General features: G+C 47.2%; 1 protein-coding gene across 1 annotated transcript; it reads right to left on the bottom strand.

Moving 5' to 3' along the window:
* Nucleotides 1-399: 399 nt before the first annotated feature.
* On the bottom strand, nt 400-16,470 carry LOC140454401 (beta-1,3-galactosyl-O-glycosyl-glycoprotein beta-1,6-N-acetylglucosaminyltransferase 3-like). The gene is given in 3 exon segments (XM_072549097.1): nt 400-936; nt 15,704-16,119; nt 16,122-16,470. Coding segments are annotated over 3 exon segments (1,302 nt in total).
* Between the last annotated feature and the right edge of the window lie 2,308 nt (nt 16,471-18,778).

Raw genomic sequence — 18,778 nt, 5'->3', positions numbered from 1 at the left:
TCTCTCAACCCCCTTACTCCTCCACATTTGTGATGAAGGGCTTATACCTGAAATATCGGTTCTCCTGCTCCTTGGATGCTGCCTAACCTGCCGTGCTTTTCCAGCACCACACATTTTGACTCTTACAGTGACTAATGTTACAGTGCTAAGTTTCACAGTGCCCAGTGTTACAGTGGATAGTATTAAGGTATCCAATCTCCACAGTGCCCAACACTATAGTGCCCAGCCTCACACTGTCTCGTGTTACAGTGGCCATGTTACAGTATGCAGTCTCACTGTGCCTGGCCTCCACAGCAGCCAGTGTTATAGTATACAGTCTCACAGTGCCCAGTTTCACAGTGCCCAGTCTCTCAGTGTTTCCGATGTCTCACCCACCACCCCTACCACCATCACCGAGGTTTACTCTGTCCCAACCTCTAACCCAGCCCCAGTTTTACCAAGTGTCCTGTTTCGGAGATATTCCTCCATGCACTGTACTGCCGTGTTGTCCATGTTGAGGTCAAACCTATTTGCAAAGAAACATCTCTGACGGACCACCCGATGTAGATCTCCTACCCCATACACACAAACCAAGTGGCGATACCTTCCCGTGCAGGGAGGGTATAGGGCACCCCTCGCAATGTCACCAGCCTCAAAGGACCACTTTACTGCCCGGCCAAGTGTCCTGGTGGCTGCTTGGGTGTAGGGGATGGAGCCTGGTACATTGGGCATTCTGCGCAGGGTATCCCACACATGCCCGTCCGGGCTGTAGGTGTCCTCCGACCACTTGAGGAAGGCCTGGATCTCGGCACTGTCAAACACATGGCCAACAAACTCTCTGGAGGCCATGAAGTAGGCACTGCCCACGAAGATGGAGGGGCTGATGTTCAGCTGGTCTTTCAGTTGCGCCGTCAAGACGACTTGGTCGAGGGTATCGTGGTGGTATTGCCAACGTTTCTAAAAGGCAAGCGCAAGAGGGAGTGAGAGAGACGAGAAAGTAGAAATGATAGCTTTTCAACTTCGCCTATGGCTTTTTCCCTCCCCAACTCCTCTGCACTCTCCTCGCCCCCAGCTCCAGCAAGATCCATGCACACTCCTTCTCTCAGTTACTCACCTTACAGTGGAGAACAAGGCCATTCAGCCCCTCAGGCCTTTCTCACTCCTATTGCCTAGTGCCAGTCACCTGCCAATTTCCCCATATCCCTGCCTCCCAAACCATCTCCCAATGCTCATTCGCTGAGCAAACATAAAACTCATCCTCAAACTCTAAACCTCAGTGGATCTGGCTCCAAAAATACACTTCAAACTGTGCCCTCTGGTCATAAAGATTGAGAGCACCCGAAAAATAGATCCTTCAGCCCATCGTGTCTGCGCTGGCAAAACAGGCTCCTTGCTACTCCAGTCTCATTTTCCAGCACTGGGAACATTGCCTTTCATGCCTCACCAGTGCAATGGAGACACTTTCCTGTGGTCATCAACTCCTGGAGTGGGACTTGAACACAGAGCTTTTGCCTTAGAGAGAAGGACATGGTGTGCAGGGATATAGATCTTTGAAAGTTGCATTGCAGATAGACAGGGTTGTGAAGTAGGTGTTTGATACCTTTACCTTCATTGGTCAGGGCATTGAGTATAGGAGTTGGGATGTAATGTTGCAGCTGTAACAGAGATGGATAGAGCTCTGAAAGATAGTGGAATCAAGGGTTATGGGGATAAGGCAGGAACAGGATACTGATTGTGGATGATGAGCCATGATCATAATGAATGGTGATACTGGCTCGAAGGGCTGAATGGCCTACTCCTGCACCTATTGTCCATAAGTAGGAATATCTTTGACTATCTCTGATATGCATTTGCCATTACCAAGTGTGATCTATTGTCTGTCGAGGACATTGGTGAGGCCACTTTTAAAATACTGCATACAATTCTGGTCGCCCTTCGAAAGAAAGGATGTTGTTAAACTTGAGAGGGTGCAGAAAAGATTTACCAGGATGTTGCCGAGATTGGAGGGCTTGAGCTACAGTAAGAGGTTGAATAGGCTGGGGCTATTTTCCCTGGAGGGTCAGACGCTGAGGGGTATCCTTACAGATGTTCATAAAATCAGGAGGAGCATGGATCGATGTTGAAATGATCAGCCGGATGATAGTGCACTTCACACAGCTTCCTTTATCACATACATGCAAGAAGACTCAACCAGCCGGGTCAAAGCCCACCCTTGTCTGGAGAGTCTGAAACAGGAAGCTGCAAACACACTTTTACAGACAAATCAGCATTCCCTTTTCACGAATTACATTTTGATTCCAAGCCTTAGCAACACAACTGATCAATCAGATCCTGATCTAGGTACGTGATGTTTAGCATTAGATCATTGACCTTAAACTTGTACAACACCTGTTCAGTGTTGTTTCGGTCTTCCTGCCTTCTCACTTAACGGGAGCCAGTTTCAGTAAGCTAGCTCGCTTACATACGTGCTTGGCTGCACTTTTCTGTTGCTGCTTAGAATTGTTTAGCTGACCTCCTTTTCTGTTCTTGCCCCATTTTGATTCCTTCCAGGTCGGCTGTATAGCCAAAGGTCTTTTCCCAAGGGTGGGGGAGTCCAAAACTAGAAGCATAGGTTTAAGTTGAGAGGGGAAAGACCTGAGGGGTTACTTTTTAATGCAGTGGGTGATGTGTACTTGGAATGAGCTACCAAGAGGTGGTGGATGCGGCTGGTACAATGACAATATTTAAAAGGCATCTAGATGTGGACATGAATAGGAATAGGTTAGAGAGATATGTGCCAAAGGCTGGCAAATGGGACTAGGTCAGATTGGGATGACTGGTCAGCGCAGACAGGTTGAACTGAAGGGTCTGTTCCATACTGTATGATGCTGTAACTCCATACTCTCTGGTTATTGAGGTTTAGAGCATCAAAATAATAAGTTGCCCTTCAGCCCATCGTGTCTGCACTGGTCAAAAAGACCAGCTTCGAACTATTCTCATCCCATTTTGCAGCACTTGGCCCATACACTTGAGTGTCTCACAAAAGCAATGAAGACACCTTCCTATGGCCATCAGCTCCTGGAGTAGGACTTGAATCCAAAGCTCCTCCCTCAGAGTGAAGGACACCACACATTAGATTCTCTACAGTATGGAAACAGGCCATTTGGCCCAACAAGTCCACACCAATCCTCTGAAGAGCAACCCATCCACACCCATTATCCTACCCGATATTTACCCTTGACTAATGTACCCGAACACTATGGGCAATTTAGCACGACAAATCTACCTGGCCTGCACATCTTTGTGGATTGTGGCAGGAAACCAGAGCACCTGGAGGAAACCCAAGCAGACATGGGGAGAATGTGCAAACTCCACACAGACAGTCGCCCAAGGCTGGAATTGAACCCAGGTCTTTGGCGCTGTGAGGCAACAGTGCTAACCACTGAGCCACCGTGCCACCCCTTTCGCAAGACACAAGACACTTTATTTACATTGTGTCAAAAGATATCTTTTATCCTCGGTCCTTGTGGCATCATGCATGGGAGATATGGATCCTTGGTTACCAAGGGGAGGATAGATGATATGCAGGAATGTGGATGGTGGAACAGGATCAAAAGGGCCAATGGCCTACTCTTGTTCCTTGTATGTATGGGAGCAGATTTTTTTTTCCAACTTACATCGGAACTTGCCATCATCTCATACAAATGTAGTTTAGGCTTCATTTACGTTTCAATTCCTCAGATCTCCCCACCATGCCTCTAACCCAAAAACTTACATCTGAATTCCATTGCACTTGGACAATCGGTGAACAGTGAAGTATATTTCCTTGTCTTCATTACCGAGTGCTCATCCTGTACCCATTGAATAAACCTCACCCCAATCTCCTTTGTTCCAATGGGAGCATCGTTGACCTTTCCAACTGTGCCATCCAACTTAAACCCTGGCACCATTCTGCGAAATCTCCTCCCTGTCCTGAGGGCCCTCACATCGTTTCATAGTCACCGGAAATGACCACAACAATCCAACTGGGGCTAAACCAATTCGACATGCAGCATAACTCAACCATTTATTGGCATCAATGCCTCTATTTATGAAGCCTTCTGCTTTTCTACCCTCTTATGGCCTCCCCCATCTTCTAATGTTGATGAATGTTTATCGCCAGATCCCTCTAATCCTGCGCACTCTTTACGATTGTGCCATTACATTTCTATTACCTCTCCACATCCTTCTCCCAAAACATAGCACCTTACACTCTTCTGTATTCACCACTGACTGGATGCTGTCTGTTCATTGTGGTGACTCTGGACAATTCACATCATCCTCACCATTTGCCAATCCTCCAGGTTTATCATTGCCCCGAATATGGGCATTCTGCCACATACTCCAAGATTGATATCACTGACATATTGAATAAAAGCAGTCGTCTATTTAAGGCTGAGATACGGAAACATTTAACTTACAGGATAGTGAAGTTATGGAATTCTGTACCACAGAAAGCTGTGGAGTTTGAGTCATTGAATATATCCAAGAATGCGATTAACAAATATTTAGTTTTCAAAAGCATCAAAGGCATGGGGAGAAAGCGGTAGTATGGCATTGAGATAGAGAATTAGCCATGATCATATAGTATGGTGGGCCTCATTGAGGGCCAAATCATCTTCTCCTCCTCCGGGTCTTGATGTTTATATGTCCCAGCTGTGTGGATCATTCCCACCTACCAACCTACCAACCTCTCGTCCAAAACATGATCCATGAATCAGGGCTTGTGTTGTCAATTTTGTTGTCCAGCCATTTTTATCTAGTGCCTAGTGAAACACTTCATTGAATCCAGTTCAGACAATATTCTCTGCATTCAAATTCTCAGCTACTTCATCAATGCATGATGCGAGGTTGGAGACTTACCTTTTGAAAACCTGCACTGACTTCGCTTCATTAATTTGATCTAAGGCAGGTTGGTGCGAATTGCAGCCATAACTACCAGCATGAATGTCAAATGCATGATACAAAGTAAACTAGGATCCATGCAGTGTGAGCCTCGGAGACCCAGGTTCAAGTCGCTTCTGCTCCAGAGTTGTGCGATAACATCTTTGAACAGTTTCATCAGTAAATGTAAGACCATTAACAAGTCGGGACAGGAGTCGGCCATTTGGTCCCTCAAGCCAGCTTCACTCAGATCGTGGCTGATTCAACATTCCTCAAGTCCATGTTCTTGCCGTATCCCAGTAACGCTTAATTCCTCAACTGAGCAAGAATCTGAGCCTTCAATATATACAAGGACAGCTCTCTGTGGCTAGGAATTCCAAAGATTCACAACCTTCTGAGAGAGGAAATTCCACCTCATCTCAATCTTAAACTGGTGCCCCTTTATTCTGAGACAATAACCCCCCCCCCCCCCCCCCCCCCCCGGACCTGGACTCTCCCATGAGGAGAACCATCCTTTCAACATTTACCCAGTCAAGCCCCTTAATCCTGTTCATTTCAATGGGGTCACCTCTCATTCTTCTAAACTCCAGTGAGTAGATTCCTGTTTAGCCTTTTGTTTTTAAGACAATCCCTCCATAATGGGGCCATCCCACTGAACATTCTCTTAACTTCCTCCAATGAAACAACATGTTTTCTGAAATATGGTGACCAGAAGTGCTCACAGTCTTCCAGATGTGCTCTCACAAGCACGTTGCACAGTTGCAGTAAGACTTCCTGACTTTTATACTCCAACCCCCCTTCAAATAAGGGCAAACATTCCACTTCAGTTCTAAAGAAAGGTCACCAGACTCGAAACATTGACTCTGTTTTCTCTCCATGAATGCTACCCGACCTGCTGAGTCTCTCCAGAAATTTCTGTTTTTGTCCAACATTCCATTAGTCTTCCCAATTACCTGCTGCCCTCGTGTGCAAGCTTTCCACGTTTCATTCACTAGTTCCCCTGAGTCCCTTTGTGTTGCAGCTTTCTGAAGCTTTCTCCATTTAAATAATATTCTATTCTTTTGATTTCCCTTCCAAATGAACAACTTCACATTTTCCCACATTGCACTCCATTTGCCAACATTTTTGCCAACTTAACCGATCAATATCTGACTGTAAAGCACATAAGACAACATTTTTTTACTGTAACTCGATTATACATGACAGTAATATATTAGCAAGGTTTGAGAAGGTTTGTAGTTCAGGTTGAGGTTCTAGATGTAGGTTTGCTGGCTGAGTTGGAAGGTTCGCTGAAGATATTGCCTAGTATGGTGACAAAACATCTCAAAATGAACCTTCCAGCTTAACGAGCAAACCTACATCCAGAGTAATATTTCAAGTCAACCTCAGAGCACAACGGGATCTTGATCAGATGGGATAATAGGCCGAGGAGTGCCAGATGGAGTTTAATGTCGATTAAATGTGAGGTGCTCCATTTTGGAAAGGCAAATCAGGGCAGGAATAATACACTTCATGGTAAAGTCTAGGGAGTGATGATGAAACAAGGGATCGTGGAATGCAGATTCATAGTTTCTTGAAAAAGGAGACGCAGATAGACAGGGTAGTGAAGAAGTCGATTGCTACACTTGCCATTATTGGTCAGTGCGTTGTGTGTAGGAGTTGGGAGGTCATGCTGTGGCTGAACAGGACATTGGTTTGGCAATTTCTGGAATACAGCATGCAATTCTGGTCTCCCTGCTATAGGAAGGATGTTGTGAAACTTGAAAAGGTTCAGAAAAGATTTACAAGATGTTGCCAGAGCTGAATGTGGAAATGCAGGAGATTGGTACTAGATGTGGAATAATTACAGACACGATGGGCTGAATGGCATCCTTCCGCAAGAATTCTTTAATTCTGTGACTGGCGCAGAGGGAGATTAACTTCAAGGTTCATGTTATCAGGAGGGACACCAAAGCCCTTAGCTGAGTGGTCAGAAAACTCCCTACTCTTTATTTGAACTAAGGCATAACCTGTCTCCACCACTATCATAGCATAAGTCAGCCATTCGTCCCTTCAAGTCTGCTCCACCATTCAAGAAGATCACTGCTCTTCTGGTTGCAATTTCAATTCCACATTTCTATCGTTTGTCCCGGGGTCCTTATTTTTTTTTTAAAAAAAGGTCACCTTGCTCACCCTTTCACAACTTCATCAACTCAGCCTTCACAACTTCGTACAGAAGAGATTTACACAGTGCAACAGCCCTCTCAGGGGAAAATAATTCTGCAAGGCATTGGTGAGGCCACTTTTGGAGTACTGGGTAAATTTGTGATCGCCCTGCTGTTAGAAGGGTGTTGTTAAACTGCAAAGGATGCAGAATAGATTTACAAAGATGTTGCCAGGACTGCAGGGTTTTAGTTATAAGGAGAGGCTAGATAGGCTAGGACTTTTCTCACTGGAGTATTGGAGGGTGAAGGGTGACCATATAGAGGTTTATAAAATTGTGGGGGAAATCAATAAAAGTGAATAGCCCCAGGATGAGGGAGTCCAAACCCAGAGGGCATAGGTTTAAGGTGAGACCTGAGGGTGGTGCAAATATGGAGCAAGTTGCCAAAAAGAATTGTTGTAGTGGGTACAATCACAAGATTTAACAGACGACATAAATAGGACAAGTTTAGAGGGATATGGACCAAACACAGGATAAGGGGACTTGTTCCAATTAGGATACCTGGTTGGCATGGATGAGTTGGACGAAAGGGTATGTTTCGGTGCTGTAGGACTCTGACGGTATCTTATTCTACAGAACATCTTGTCAAACCTACAAGAGAAAGCAATGTCCCATCAACCACCTTATCATGTCCCCTTAGAGAAATTTATACATTTCAAAAAGATCTCTCAGATTTCCAAACTTAAATGTGTAAAAGCCAATTTGTTCAACCTTCCTTCATAAGATAAACCCTTAATTCCCAGGAAAAAGGCAGGTGAAACTTGCTGTCAATGTAATTATTTTATGTTTTAAATGAGAGAAAAATGTACAGACTAATTCTGATGTGGTCTCATCAAGGCCTTATGTGGCACTCTCTCCACCCCTCAGGTCTGGAAATGGACTCTACATTTTGAAGAAAAATGTCTGTGTTAATAGACTCTGGACTAAAAAGGACTTTGTTTGATGGTAATTAAGTGTCATATGGTTTGTTGGGCTTATCACCTGCACTGTCTTGCATGTCCCTGGGTCTGGCAGGTCTTACTGTGAGCTGGGAGGCTCGTGGGTCGTCCTGAAAGCTGTCACCCTGAGAGCCGGAGGGTGGGTAGGCCATCCTGTGAACCTGAAGGTTGGTAGGCTGTCCCGAAAGCCAGAGGGTGGGTACGCCACCCTGATGACAGTCTCCCCAAGAGCTAGATGGTGGGTAGACCGTTCTGAGCACTATTGTCCCGAAAAGGGGTAATCGGGACGGGCTGTCCTAGAGGTGGCCGAAAGCTGTATCAGAGCAGCCAAGAGCCAGAAAGCGTGTAGGGGCGGGCTGAGATCCAGAAGGCTTGTGGGCTGCCCTGCAAGATGTCGTCCCAGTGAAGGGGACGGGCTGTCCTAGAGGTGGCCGAAAGATGTGCCAGGATAGCCATTGGCCAGATGGCCCATCGGGGTGGGTGAGAGCCCAATGGTACGTAGGGGCAGACCGAGAGCTAGAAGGTGGGTAGCCGTCCTTAGCGCTGTCACCCCAGGTGGGTACTGGGGCGGACAGTCCGAGAGGTGGTGGCAAGGTGTGTCAGGGCGGACCGAGAGCCGGAAGGTGTGTAGGGGCGGGCTGCCTGAGAGTGGTCGGAAGGTGGGAGGGACGGGGGCTTGCTGGGTCTGTATTATCTGCACTTTTTAACGTAACAGGATTGTCTTATGCATAAATGTCATTGTTGCTGTCTTTTCATATTTGAAACTGGGATTTGTGGTTTGTCCTCAATTCCCTGTAAACTGGTTGAACGGTAGGGTTTGGGGCCTAGCTTTGCTGCTCCTCTCCCTTGTAAAATTGCTGTTGTATACAGCCGTAACTGTTAATTGTTGTGCAGTAACCTCTTTTTTGTACTTGTTTAATAAAATAAACAGGGGAATGCTCCTCTCCCTTATAAAATTGCTATCTCTTGTGTACAGTTGTAAATGTTAACTGTTTTTGTAAATTGTTTTGTAACTGTTTAACAAAATTTATAAACAGGAGATTCAGAGGTCTTCTTGATTGAGGGGACTGACTCTGTGCTGGCTGGGTCACAGTCAGTGTGTTACTGTTGGTTTCTGCTTGTTTTTTGTGTGGGGGAAACCTGATTCCTGAACTGGCTGAATTATTTAGCCAGTTTGTTAACTGGCATTCCTTTAGGGAGGACTGATTGTTAAACTCCTGATGCACAGACTGTGTTTCAGGTGTAACTCAGTTCTCATTAGGGGACTGTTGTTTCACTGACTGGTTATAGTCTGTGTTACTCTTCTTCACTTTTAAGAAAAGGATAATGTTAATTTTGTGGTAGGGCTTAGCCTTTGGACTCTAGTTTTGTTTTTTGTATGTGTCCTCACTGTTTGGACTGAGCCCTTGTGGAAGACATACATTTTACCAGAGGACCTGTTCCTATGGGGAGGCCCAGCCCTGAGACTGGGCTTCTAAAGATTGAACACCTGTGTGTGTGTAATTTTACAAGGGAGAGGAGCATTCCCCTGTTTATTTTATTAAACAAGTACAAAAAAGAGGTTACTGCACAACAGTTAACATTTACAGCTGTATACATCAGCAATTTTACAAGGGAGAGGAGCAGCAAAGCTAGGCCCCAAACCTTACCGTTCAACAAGTTTACAGGGAATTGAGGACAAACCACAAATCCCAGTTTCAAATATGAAAAGACAGCAACAATGACATTTATGCATAAGACAATCCTGTTACGTTAAAAAGTGCAGATAATGCAGACCCAACAAGACACTTGCTGTATCCTGGAATTTGGGAGAAGACCTTCCCTTCAGGAGTGGACCAAAACCCCTGTGAGTTAACCACCTTTACAATGTACTGTGTTCCTGTGAGTGGGCCTGGCTCTCCAAGGATGTGCCAGGACTCCATGGAGACTGAACACCTGTGTGCTGTGGGGTGTGCATTTGCTGCCTTTGGGAGTGGCCTCTGCCCTTGGTTGTAGACCTTGTTTTTAGCAGTGGACTCTATTTCTGACAACACATGTTGTAAACTGGAGTGGACTCTGTTCCTGAGAACTCTATTTTTTTGAAGACTCTATATTTAGTCTCTGTGTACCAGAAAGGACTCTGTTTTTTCACAATTAACTCGATTGTGTTTCTTGTTGGGCTTATCACCTGCACTGTCTTGTGTGTCCCTGGGTCTGGCAGGCCTTACTGTGAGCTGGGACGTTCATGGGTCGTCCTGAAAGCTGTCACCCCGAGAACCAGAGGGTGGGTAGGCCACCCTGATGCCAGTTGCCCCTAGAGCCAGTAGGTGAGTAGGCCATTCTGAGTGCAGTCGTCCTGAGAAGGGGTCATCTGGATGGGCTGTCCTACAGGTGGTGGGAAGATGTCTCAGAGCAGCCAAGAGCCAGAAGGCGCACAGGGACAGGCTGAGATCCGGAAGGCTTGTGGGCTACCCTGCACGCTGTCCTTCCCTGGGAAGGGGATGGGCTGTCCTAGAGGTGCCGGAAGGTGTGTCGGCGTAGTCCACTGGCCGGACGGTGCATTGGGGTGATGAGAACCCAATGGTAAGTAGGGGCAGACAGAGAGCCAGAAGCAGTCCTCAGCGCTGCTGCCCCAGGCGGGTAACGGGGCAGGCTGTCCTCGAGGTGGTCGAAAGGTGTGTCAGGGCGGATCGAGAGCCGGAAGGTATGTAGGGGCGGGCTGCCTTAGAGCGGCCGGAAGGTGGGAGGGATTGGGGTGGGGGGTGGGAAGACTTGCTGGTTTTTTGGGGGTCTGTATTGTATGGACTGTTTCTTACACAGTTGGAATGTCTTATATGTATGAATGTCAATGTTACTGTTGGTAATGATTGAAACTGGGGTTTGAGGTTTGTCTTCATTTCCCTGAAAACCGGTTGAATGTCAAGGTTTGGGGCTTGGCTTTGTCATTCCCCTCCCTTGTAAAATTGCTGTTTCTCTGTATACAGCTGTAAATGTAATTGTTTGTATAAACTGTGAATTGTTTAATAAAATATAAATAAACAGGACTGTCTGTTTCCTTTCTTCCTGGTGATGGAATATAAATTGTGAGGAGCAATTATTAATGTTGTCTGTGAAAATCACAAAGCTGAATCATGAAAGAGGAAGGGGAGTGTAGGTTAAGCTAGATATACTTGTACAAACAGTTATAAGCATCTGTTTCCCACTTCTGCAAAAACAAAAAAACCACAATCAAGAGGTCATAAGGCTCAGCGTGGATGAAGAATGAGAGGAAATGTTGCTTTAGCAAGCAAGGAAGCAGATGGCAGTGAAGGAGGATATATACGCTAACAATAGACCACAGAGGGATGTGGTGAAATGGCCAAGCAAAACCTGTACTGTTACGCACAAGGCCAGATAAGGCAAGAGATAAACAAGAGCAATGGGCACTGGGTTTAGAGTAGTGGGAGGAGGGAAAGGGAAATGAATTGTTTCAAGGTTTTGGACTGTGTGCCTACCTTGTAGACACCACTCTTGCAAGAGTATATCAGATGATACTGCTGCTGCAGATCTTGTCTTGGACTGAAATTATTGAAGTGAGTGAGTTCTATTTCCCACATAAATTAAGGTTTACACACTTGTTTTTCACTGCATCTGACACCAACACACATGACATGGGTACAAGGGAAAAATAAGTATGACTGCTGTCGGGTGGAAGTGGAAGAAAAATAAACAGGCATGTCAAGGGATCTGCTCACTGAGAGCTGGCTCTAGGGGAGCTGGATCAGCATATGAAGGACTCTTCAATCCTCTTGAGGAGACTGACTTCGAAACAGCCTCAGTGTGTCTTATGTGCTGCTGTTGGTGTCTTCCTACTGAGGAGCAGTTTATTTTTAATTTTTTTTCATGGTTTGTTGTGATTGTTTTCTGGGGTTTCTTTCTGCTTATTTCTGTTAATTTGAAGCTGTGCTCAGCTGCACAGGCAGCTACTACCACCACTGCTGCTATAGTCTGGGCCTGCTCTTGCTACTGAAGCCTGGACCTCGCCTGCACCCCTGCTGCTGCTGCCTGGGCCTACCTACACCTGGGGACCACTTCGACTGCTACTCCTGAGGCTGCTTCCGAAAAAAAATAAACAAGACGATCAGATGTTCTGTTCACTCTGAGCTGGCTCTGAGGAAGCTGGATCCGTGTCAAGGACTCCATGTGTAAACAAAATGGTGAGTTGGTGACTGGATAATGGCCTCTGTGAAGTTATTCCTGATGTAGGGGTTTCCTGCTCCTCTGATGCTGCCTGACCTGCTGTGCTTTTTCAACACTGCTCTAATCTTGACTGTAATCTCCAGCATCTGCAGTACCCACTTACAGTCACAGAGATGTACAGCATGGAAACAGATCCTTCGGTCCGACCAGATATCCCGACCCAATCCAGTTCCACCTGCCAGCACCCGGCCCATATCCCTCCAAACCCTTCCTCTTAATATACCCATCCAAATGCCTCTTAAATGTTGCAATTGTACCAGTCTTCACCACATCCTCTGGCAGCTCATTCCATACACATACCACACTCTCCATGAAAATGTTGCCCCTCAGGTCTCTTTTATATCTTTTCCCTCTCACCGTAAACCTATGCCCTCTAGTTCTGGACTCCCCGACCCCAGGGAAAAGACTTTGTCTATTTATCCTATCCTTGCCCCTCATAATTTGGTGAACCACTATAAGCTCACTCCTCAGCCTCCAACACTCCAGGGAAAACCACCTCAGCCTGTTCCACCTCTCCCTATAGCTCAAATCCTCCAACCCTGGCAACATCCTTGTAAATCATTTTGGAATCCTTTCAAGTTTCAAACATCTTTCCAATAGGAAAGAGACCAGAATTGCACGCAATATTACAACAGTGGGCTTACCAATGTCCTGTACATCCGCAACATGACCTCCCAACTCCTGTACTCCATAGTCTGATCAATAAAGGAGTGTATACCAAACATTGCTTTCACTAACCTATCTACCTGTGACTCCGCTTTCAAGGAGCTATGAACCTGCACTCCAAGGTCTCTGTTCAGCAACACTCCCAAGGACCTTACCATTAAGTGTATAAGTCCTGCTAAGATTTGCTTTCCCAAAATGCAGCACCTCGCATTTATCTGAATTAAACTCCATCTGCCACTTCTCAGCCCATTGGCCCATCTGGTCCAGATCCTGTTGTAATCTGAGGTAACCCTCTTCGCTGTCCACTACACCTTCAATTTTGGTGTCATCTGCAAACGTACTAACTGTACCTCTTATGCTCGCATCCAAATCATTTATATAAATGACAAAAAGTAGAGGGCCCAGCACCGATCCTTATGGCACTCCACTGGTCACAAGTCTCCAGTCTGAAAAACAATCCTCCACCACCACCGTCTGTCTTCTACCTTTTGAGCCAGTTCTGTATCCAAATGGCTAGTTCTCCCTGTATTCCATGAGATCTAACCTTGCTGATCAGTGTCCCATGGGGAACCTTGTTGAACGCCTTACTGAAGTCCATATAGATCACATTTACTGCTCTGCCCTCATCAATCCTCATTGTTACTTCTTCAAAAAACTCAATCAAGTTTGAGAGACTATTTCACTATCAACCTAAGAACAATCCTTTACATGCTCTGACCAAACTTACATTCTTTTTTGTTCACTCTTAACTCTTAAGGGGTAGCCATAATCACCCACATAGGCCCCAAATATGCCTGCCTCTTCATCCATCAGCACCATTCCCCACCTTTTCCTCCACTACATTGATGACTGGATTGGCACTACCTCGTATTTGCATGAGGTGGTTGAAAAGTTCATTAATTCTAATTCTACCAACACCTTCCAACCTGACCTCAAATTCACCCGGACAATCTCGGACACCTCCTTCCCCTTCCTGGACCTCTCCATCTCCATCTCCATCTCTGGCAACCGACTTACCCCAGACATCTACTCCAAACCCATCAACTCCCACAGCTACCTGGAATACACCTCCTCCCACCCTGACCCTGTAAAAACATTATCCCTTATTCTCTGCCTCTGCTGCATCTGTTCCCAGGAGGACCAATTCCACCACAGATCATCCCAGATGGTGTCCTACCTCAAAAACTACAACTTCCTCTCCCACATGGTTGACAATGCCCTCCAGTTCATCTGCTCAATATCCTGTACCTTCATCCTTGAACCACACCCCTCCCAACGCAACAGGGACCGAACCCCTTGGTCCTCACCTTCTACCCCACCAACATCCGGATACATTGCATTATCCTCCACCACTTCTGCCACTTACAAACAGACCGCACCATTAGGGACATATTTCCCTCTGCACTCCATTTGCATTTCAGAGACTATTCCCTCTGCAACTCCCTTGTCAGATCCACACCCCTCAACAACCCACCTTCCCTGACCTCTGAAAAGTGCAAAACCTGCACCCACACCTCCCCCCTCACCGCCGTCCAAGGCTCCAAAGGATCCTCCCACATCTGACAAATATACTTGTACCTCCACCAATGTCATCTACTGCATCCATTGCACCCAATGTGGTGCCCTCTACATCGGGGAGACAGAACTCTTACTTGCAGATTGTTTCAGAGAACATCTCTGGGACACCCACACCAACCAACCCCACCACCCCGTGCTTGAATACTTTAACTCCCCCTCCCACCAAGGGAATGCAGGTCCTGACGCCTGGATATTCCACCTTGGAACCCTGATCCGTCTGGTTGCAATGTTGATTTCACTAGTTTCATTATTTCCCCACCCCACCTTATCGCAGTCCCAAGCCTCCAACTCAGAACCACCCTCCTGACTGGTCTATCTTCCTTCCCACCTGTCCACTTGACTTTCCACCTCCCCCCCCCCCCCCCCGATACCTTCTTCAATCACATTCCCAGCTACCTACCACCCCCAGCCCCACACCCATCCCACTTATCTCTCGGCCCCCTGGTCCACAAACCTCATTCCTGATGAAGGGCTTATGTCCAAAACATTGATTCTTCAGATGCTGCCTGACCCGCTGTGCTTTTCCAGTGCCACACGCTTGACTCTGATCTCCAGTATCTGTAGTCCTCATTTTCTCCTACACTCTTAACCTATCTACATTCCTGTATACTCTCGTAATCAGTCTATATCCCTCCTTATCCCAGGCTCAGCCCATCTTTCTAACCCAACTCTTTCACCTGACCACCTTCCCTTCCACCCATCTGCTCCACTCCACCCACTGTCCAATCACAGCCACCTTCTCCCTACATCCACCAATCGCCATCCCACCTACCTTTCCCAGTCCCACACCCCCATTCTGCAGCCCCTTCCTCTCCCCGGGTTCTGATGCATGTTTCCGACCTGAAACGTCAATTGCCCTTCTATTCTGTTTGCAGCTCAACTCTCCAACTCCTCCTATATTCCTTTGTACATTCTGAACCTCCCTCCATGCAATTGAACTGTTTTAACAACCCTGTCTCTCTTTTGTTACAGAGGGAGAGAGAAGAGTTACTGAGGGAGAGAGATAAGTTAGTGGAGGAAAGGGATTACAAAAGGGAGAGGGGTTATAGAAGGAGAGGAGTTACAAAGGGGTTACCCTTCCGTTTCCCCTTTGTAACAGGCAGGAGTGAAGAACTGGGTGGGGGGGTGGGGGTGGAGAGACAGAGAGAGAGATGTTGGAGGGAGGGAGGATGGAAAACACTTGGATGAAGAGAGGCCCAGCAGCCAGGAAGGCGGTTACCTTTTTGAACCCTGGTGCAGGATCCGACTCAATCACATTGGAGCTGTTCAGAGCTCTGAGGCTGCGGACTATCTCCCGGTTGGTCTTCAGGGGGAAGTCTTGGCCACACACGTTGATGAAGTACCTCCAGGGGACAGGGCTCTCCAGCAGCTCCTTCATGCAGTTGAGATCTGCCTGAACTCTGCTCCAGCCAGAATAGGTGACCCACTCCAGCTTGGCTATGACAAAGACATTGTGGAAACACGAAGCGATGGCCCGAACGGCCGCATGAAATTGACTCGGGGATTTGCGGTCCACGTGGATACAGTAGACATTCTGTGGGGCGTAAATGCTCCGTAGAAGCCTCTCGAACATCTCAATGCTCTGGTGGATGACCATGGAGTAAGCCAAGGGGAAGTGTTCCTCCTCAGGGCTCGGGGGACAGTGATATACTTGCGTGCCCTCACAAACGATCTGCAATTTCGGGTCATGTTCAGATAATCTCCCTCAGTGACGGCCTGGTGCTTGAGGGAGATAGTAATGGAGGTGAGGAGGGCCCTTTCCACCTCCTGCCTGTCCCCCTGGATGATCTGCCAGCAGGTGGAGTTCTCCTCGACCAGCAGGAGGTGTTCCTGCATTGGACTGGCGCCTGGTTTCACCAGCCTGAGGGTCAGCCGGCCCCCTCCTCTCTGGACCAGCAGCCATTGGCACAACAAGACCACACTGAGCACACACACCGCTGATCTGAGGCACGACCAGTGGGCACAACGCTGGCTCAGCTTGGGCATGGCACTTTCCAGAGGGCAGTGTACCCAGCCTACCGGCGATAGGCAAATGCAGAATGGATGCTCTCTGTGCTGGACAGCACTGCCTCCACCAGGCAATGGGGAAGGAGTGGCTGCAATTTGCTGGAGAGGTCGCAGCAGCCAGTCCCCTCTCCTTGTTCGACTCTTGTCTTTCCTATTCCCAAAGATTCAACGAATGACTCCAACTTTCACTCCCTCTCCCCCCTGGAACTGCTCTCCCTCTGGAATTCCTCTTCCACTTTAACACATCTCCCTCTCTCCGTTAACCCTTTGTAATCCCTTTCCCTCTATAATCCCTCTCCCTTTGTAATTCCTCTCCTCCACTAACTCATCCCTCTCCCTCAGTAACTCCTCTCTCGTTCCTCCTCTCTTTCTGTCCCTCTGTAACTCGTCCCTCTCTCTCTCTCTGTCTCACTAACTCCTCTCCCTCTCTCTGTCTCTCTCAGTAACTCCTCTCCTCCCTCTCTCGGTAACTCCTCTCCCTCTCCTTGTCTCTCTCAGTAACTCCTCCCGCCCTCGTCTGGATGATACCCAGCCAATGTTCCGTTGTTTCACTCTCGGAGTCCGGGCTCACCTCCCTCCTGTCTGCCTGCCTGGTTACAGGCGTTTCCTTCCGCGGTCTCTGCTTCTCTCCGACCGTTCCTGGACCAGTGTCGCCCGGGTGAAGTAAAGGAGAGGATCGCGATCGGAGAACCTACTACCAGAGCGACACAGAGCCAGCCAAGTCCAATAACCCACACCCCAGCCTGGGCTGAGATGCTCTTTCAGGAAGGAACCTTCCATTGAGCCCACAACAATGTGGGAGGGGTAACCCTTGGATGAAGAGAGGACCAGGAGACGGGAAGGACCTGTTTGTACTGTGACTCTTAACTGCCCTCTGGGTTATTAGGGATGGGCAATAAACACTGGCCTGGCCAACGGTGCCCCCATCCCATGAATTTATTTGTTAAAAAGTGACAATAGTAAGTCAAATTAAATCAAACTTCACCACCCGTCATCTCTCTCTCTCTCTCTGATGCGAAATTGGAATTATGGTGATTTGACCGTTCATAATAAAGCTGTGAATCTGAGCACAGCAAGTTGATATGGATCCAAAAAACATTCCACTGGCCAAGAGTGACTCAGAGGTTAGCATTGCTGGAGCACAGGAACCAGAGTTTGATTCCAGCCTTGGGTGGCTTTGTGGAGTTTTGCATGTTGTCTGCTTGGGTACCCTTCGGGTGCTCTAATTTCAAACATGTTCAAGTTAGATGGATTGGCCATGCTGAATTGCCCATAATGTCCAGGGATGTGCAGGCTAGGTGGGTTACCATAGCCACACACACACACACACACACACACACACACACACACACACTCCTGCAGGTTTAGGCAATGCTCAATCTAATGCAACGTCCTGGTGGTTCTCCTTTGCACCCCCTCCAGTACAATCACATCCTTCCTATAATGTGGTGACCAGAACTGCACACAGTATTCCAGCTGTGGTCTCACCAAAATCCTGTAAAGCTCCAACATGACACCTCCCTGCTCAGGTATTCAGTGGCTTTGACCCTTCTTAATTCCCTTACCTGCCTATCCTGCTGCCTTCACGGATGGCTGGAACACACAAACCAGGATCCGTCTCATCTTCTGTGCTTGCCAGGGTCCTCCTATTTAACATGTACTCCCTTGCCATGTTAGTCCTCCGGAAATGCATGTCACAGAAATTTGGGCATTCAGTAGCACAGAATGGAGAAAAAAAACGACTGGCATCAAGAGCTGGCATCTTTTAAACATTGTAACTGTGCCCACATACATTACTTCGTCTGGAAGTTCATTCCATCACAAACCACTCTGGGAAAAAAGAGTTGCTCCTCAATCTTTAAATCTTTTTCCTCTGACCTTACAAACATGGCCCTGAGTCTGAACTCCCCCACACGAGGGAAAAGACCCTTGTCATTCACCTTATCAATCACTGTCATGATTTTATAAACCTCAGCAAGGTCACCCCTCAATTTCCTATGCTGCAGTGAAAAACACATACAGTTCTGATGTGGATCCTTCAGAGAGGGGACAAAAAATGTTTACCAGGACGTTGTCTGGAATGGGGGATTTTACCTGTGAAGAAAGATTGGATAGACTGGGTTTGTGTTCACTGGAATGCAGGAGGTTGAGGGGCGACCTTATAGAAGTTTATAAGATTGTGAATGGCATGGATAGGGTGGAAAGTATGAGGCCTTTTCTCAGGGTGGAAGAGTCAGTTACTCTGGGACACAGGTTCAAGATGGAGGGGTCAGGGGGGTGTTTAAAA

The sequence above is a fragment of the Chiloscyllium punctatum genome, chromosome 29 (genome assembly GCF_047496795.1).
Source record: "Chiloscyllium punctatum isolate Juve2018m chromosome 29, sChiPun1.3, whole genome shotgun sequence".
NCBI classification, from domain to species: Eukaryota; Metazoa; Chordata; class Chondrichthyes; order Orectolobiformes; family Hemiscylliidae; genus Chiloscyllium; species Chiloscyllium punctatum.
The sequence above is the reverse complement of the archived record's forward strand: the minus strand, read 5'-3'. Positions and strand labels throughout refer to the sequence as shown.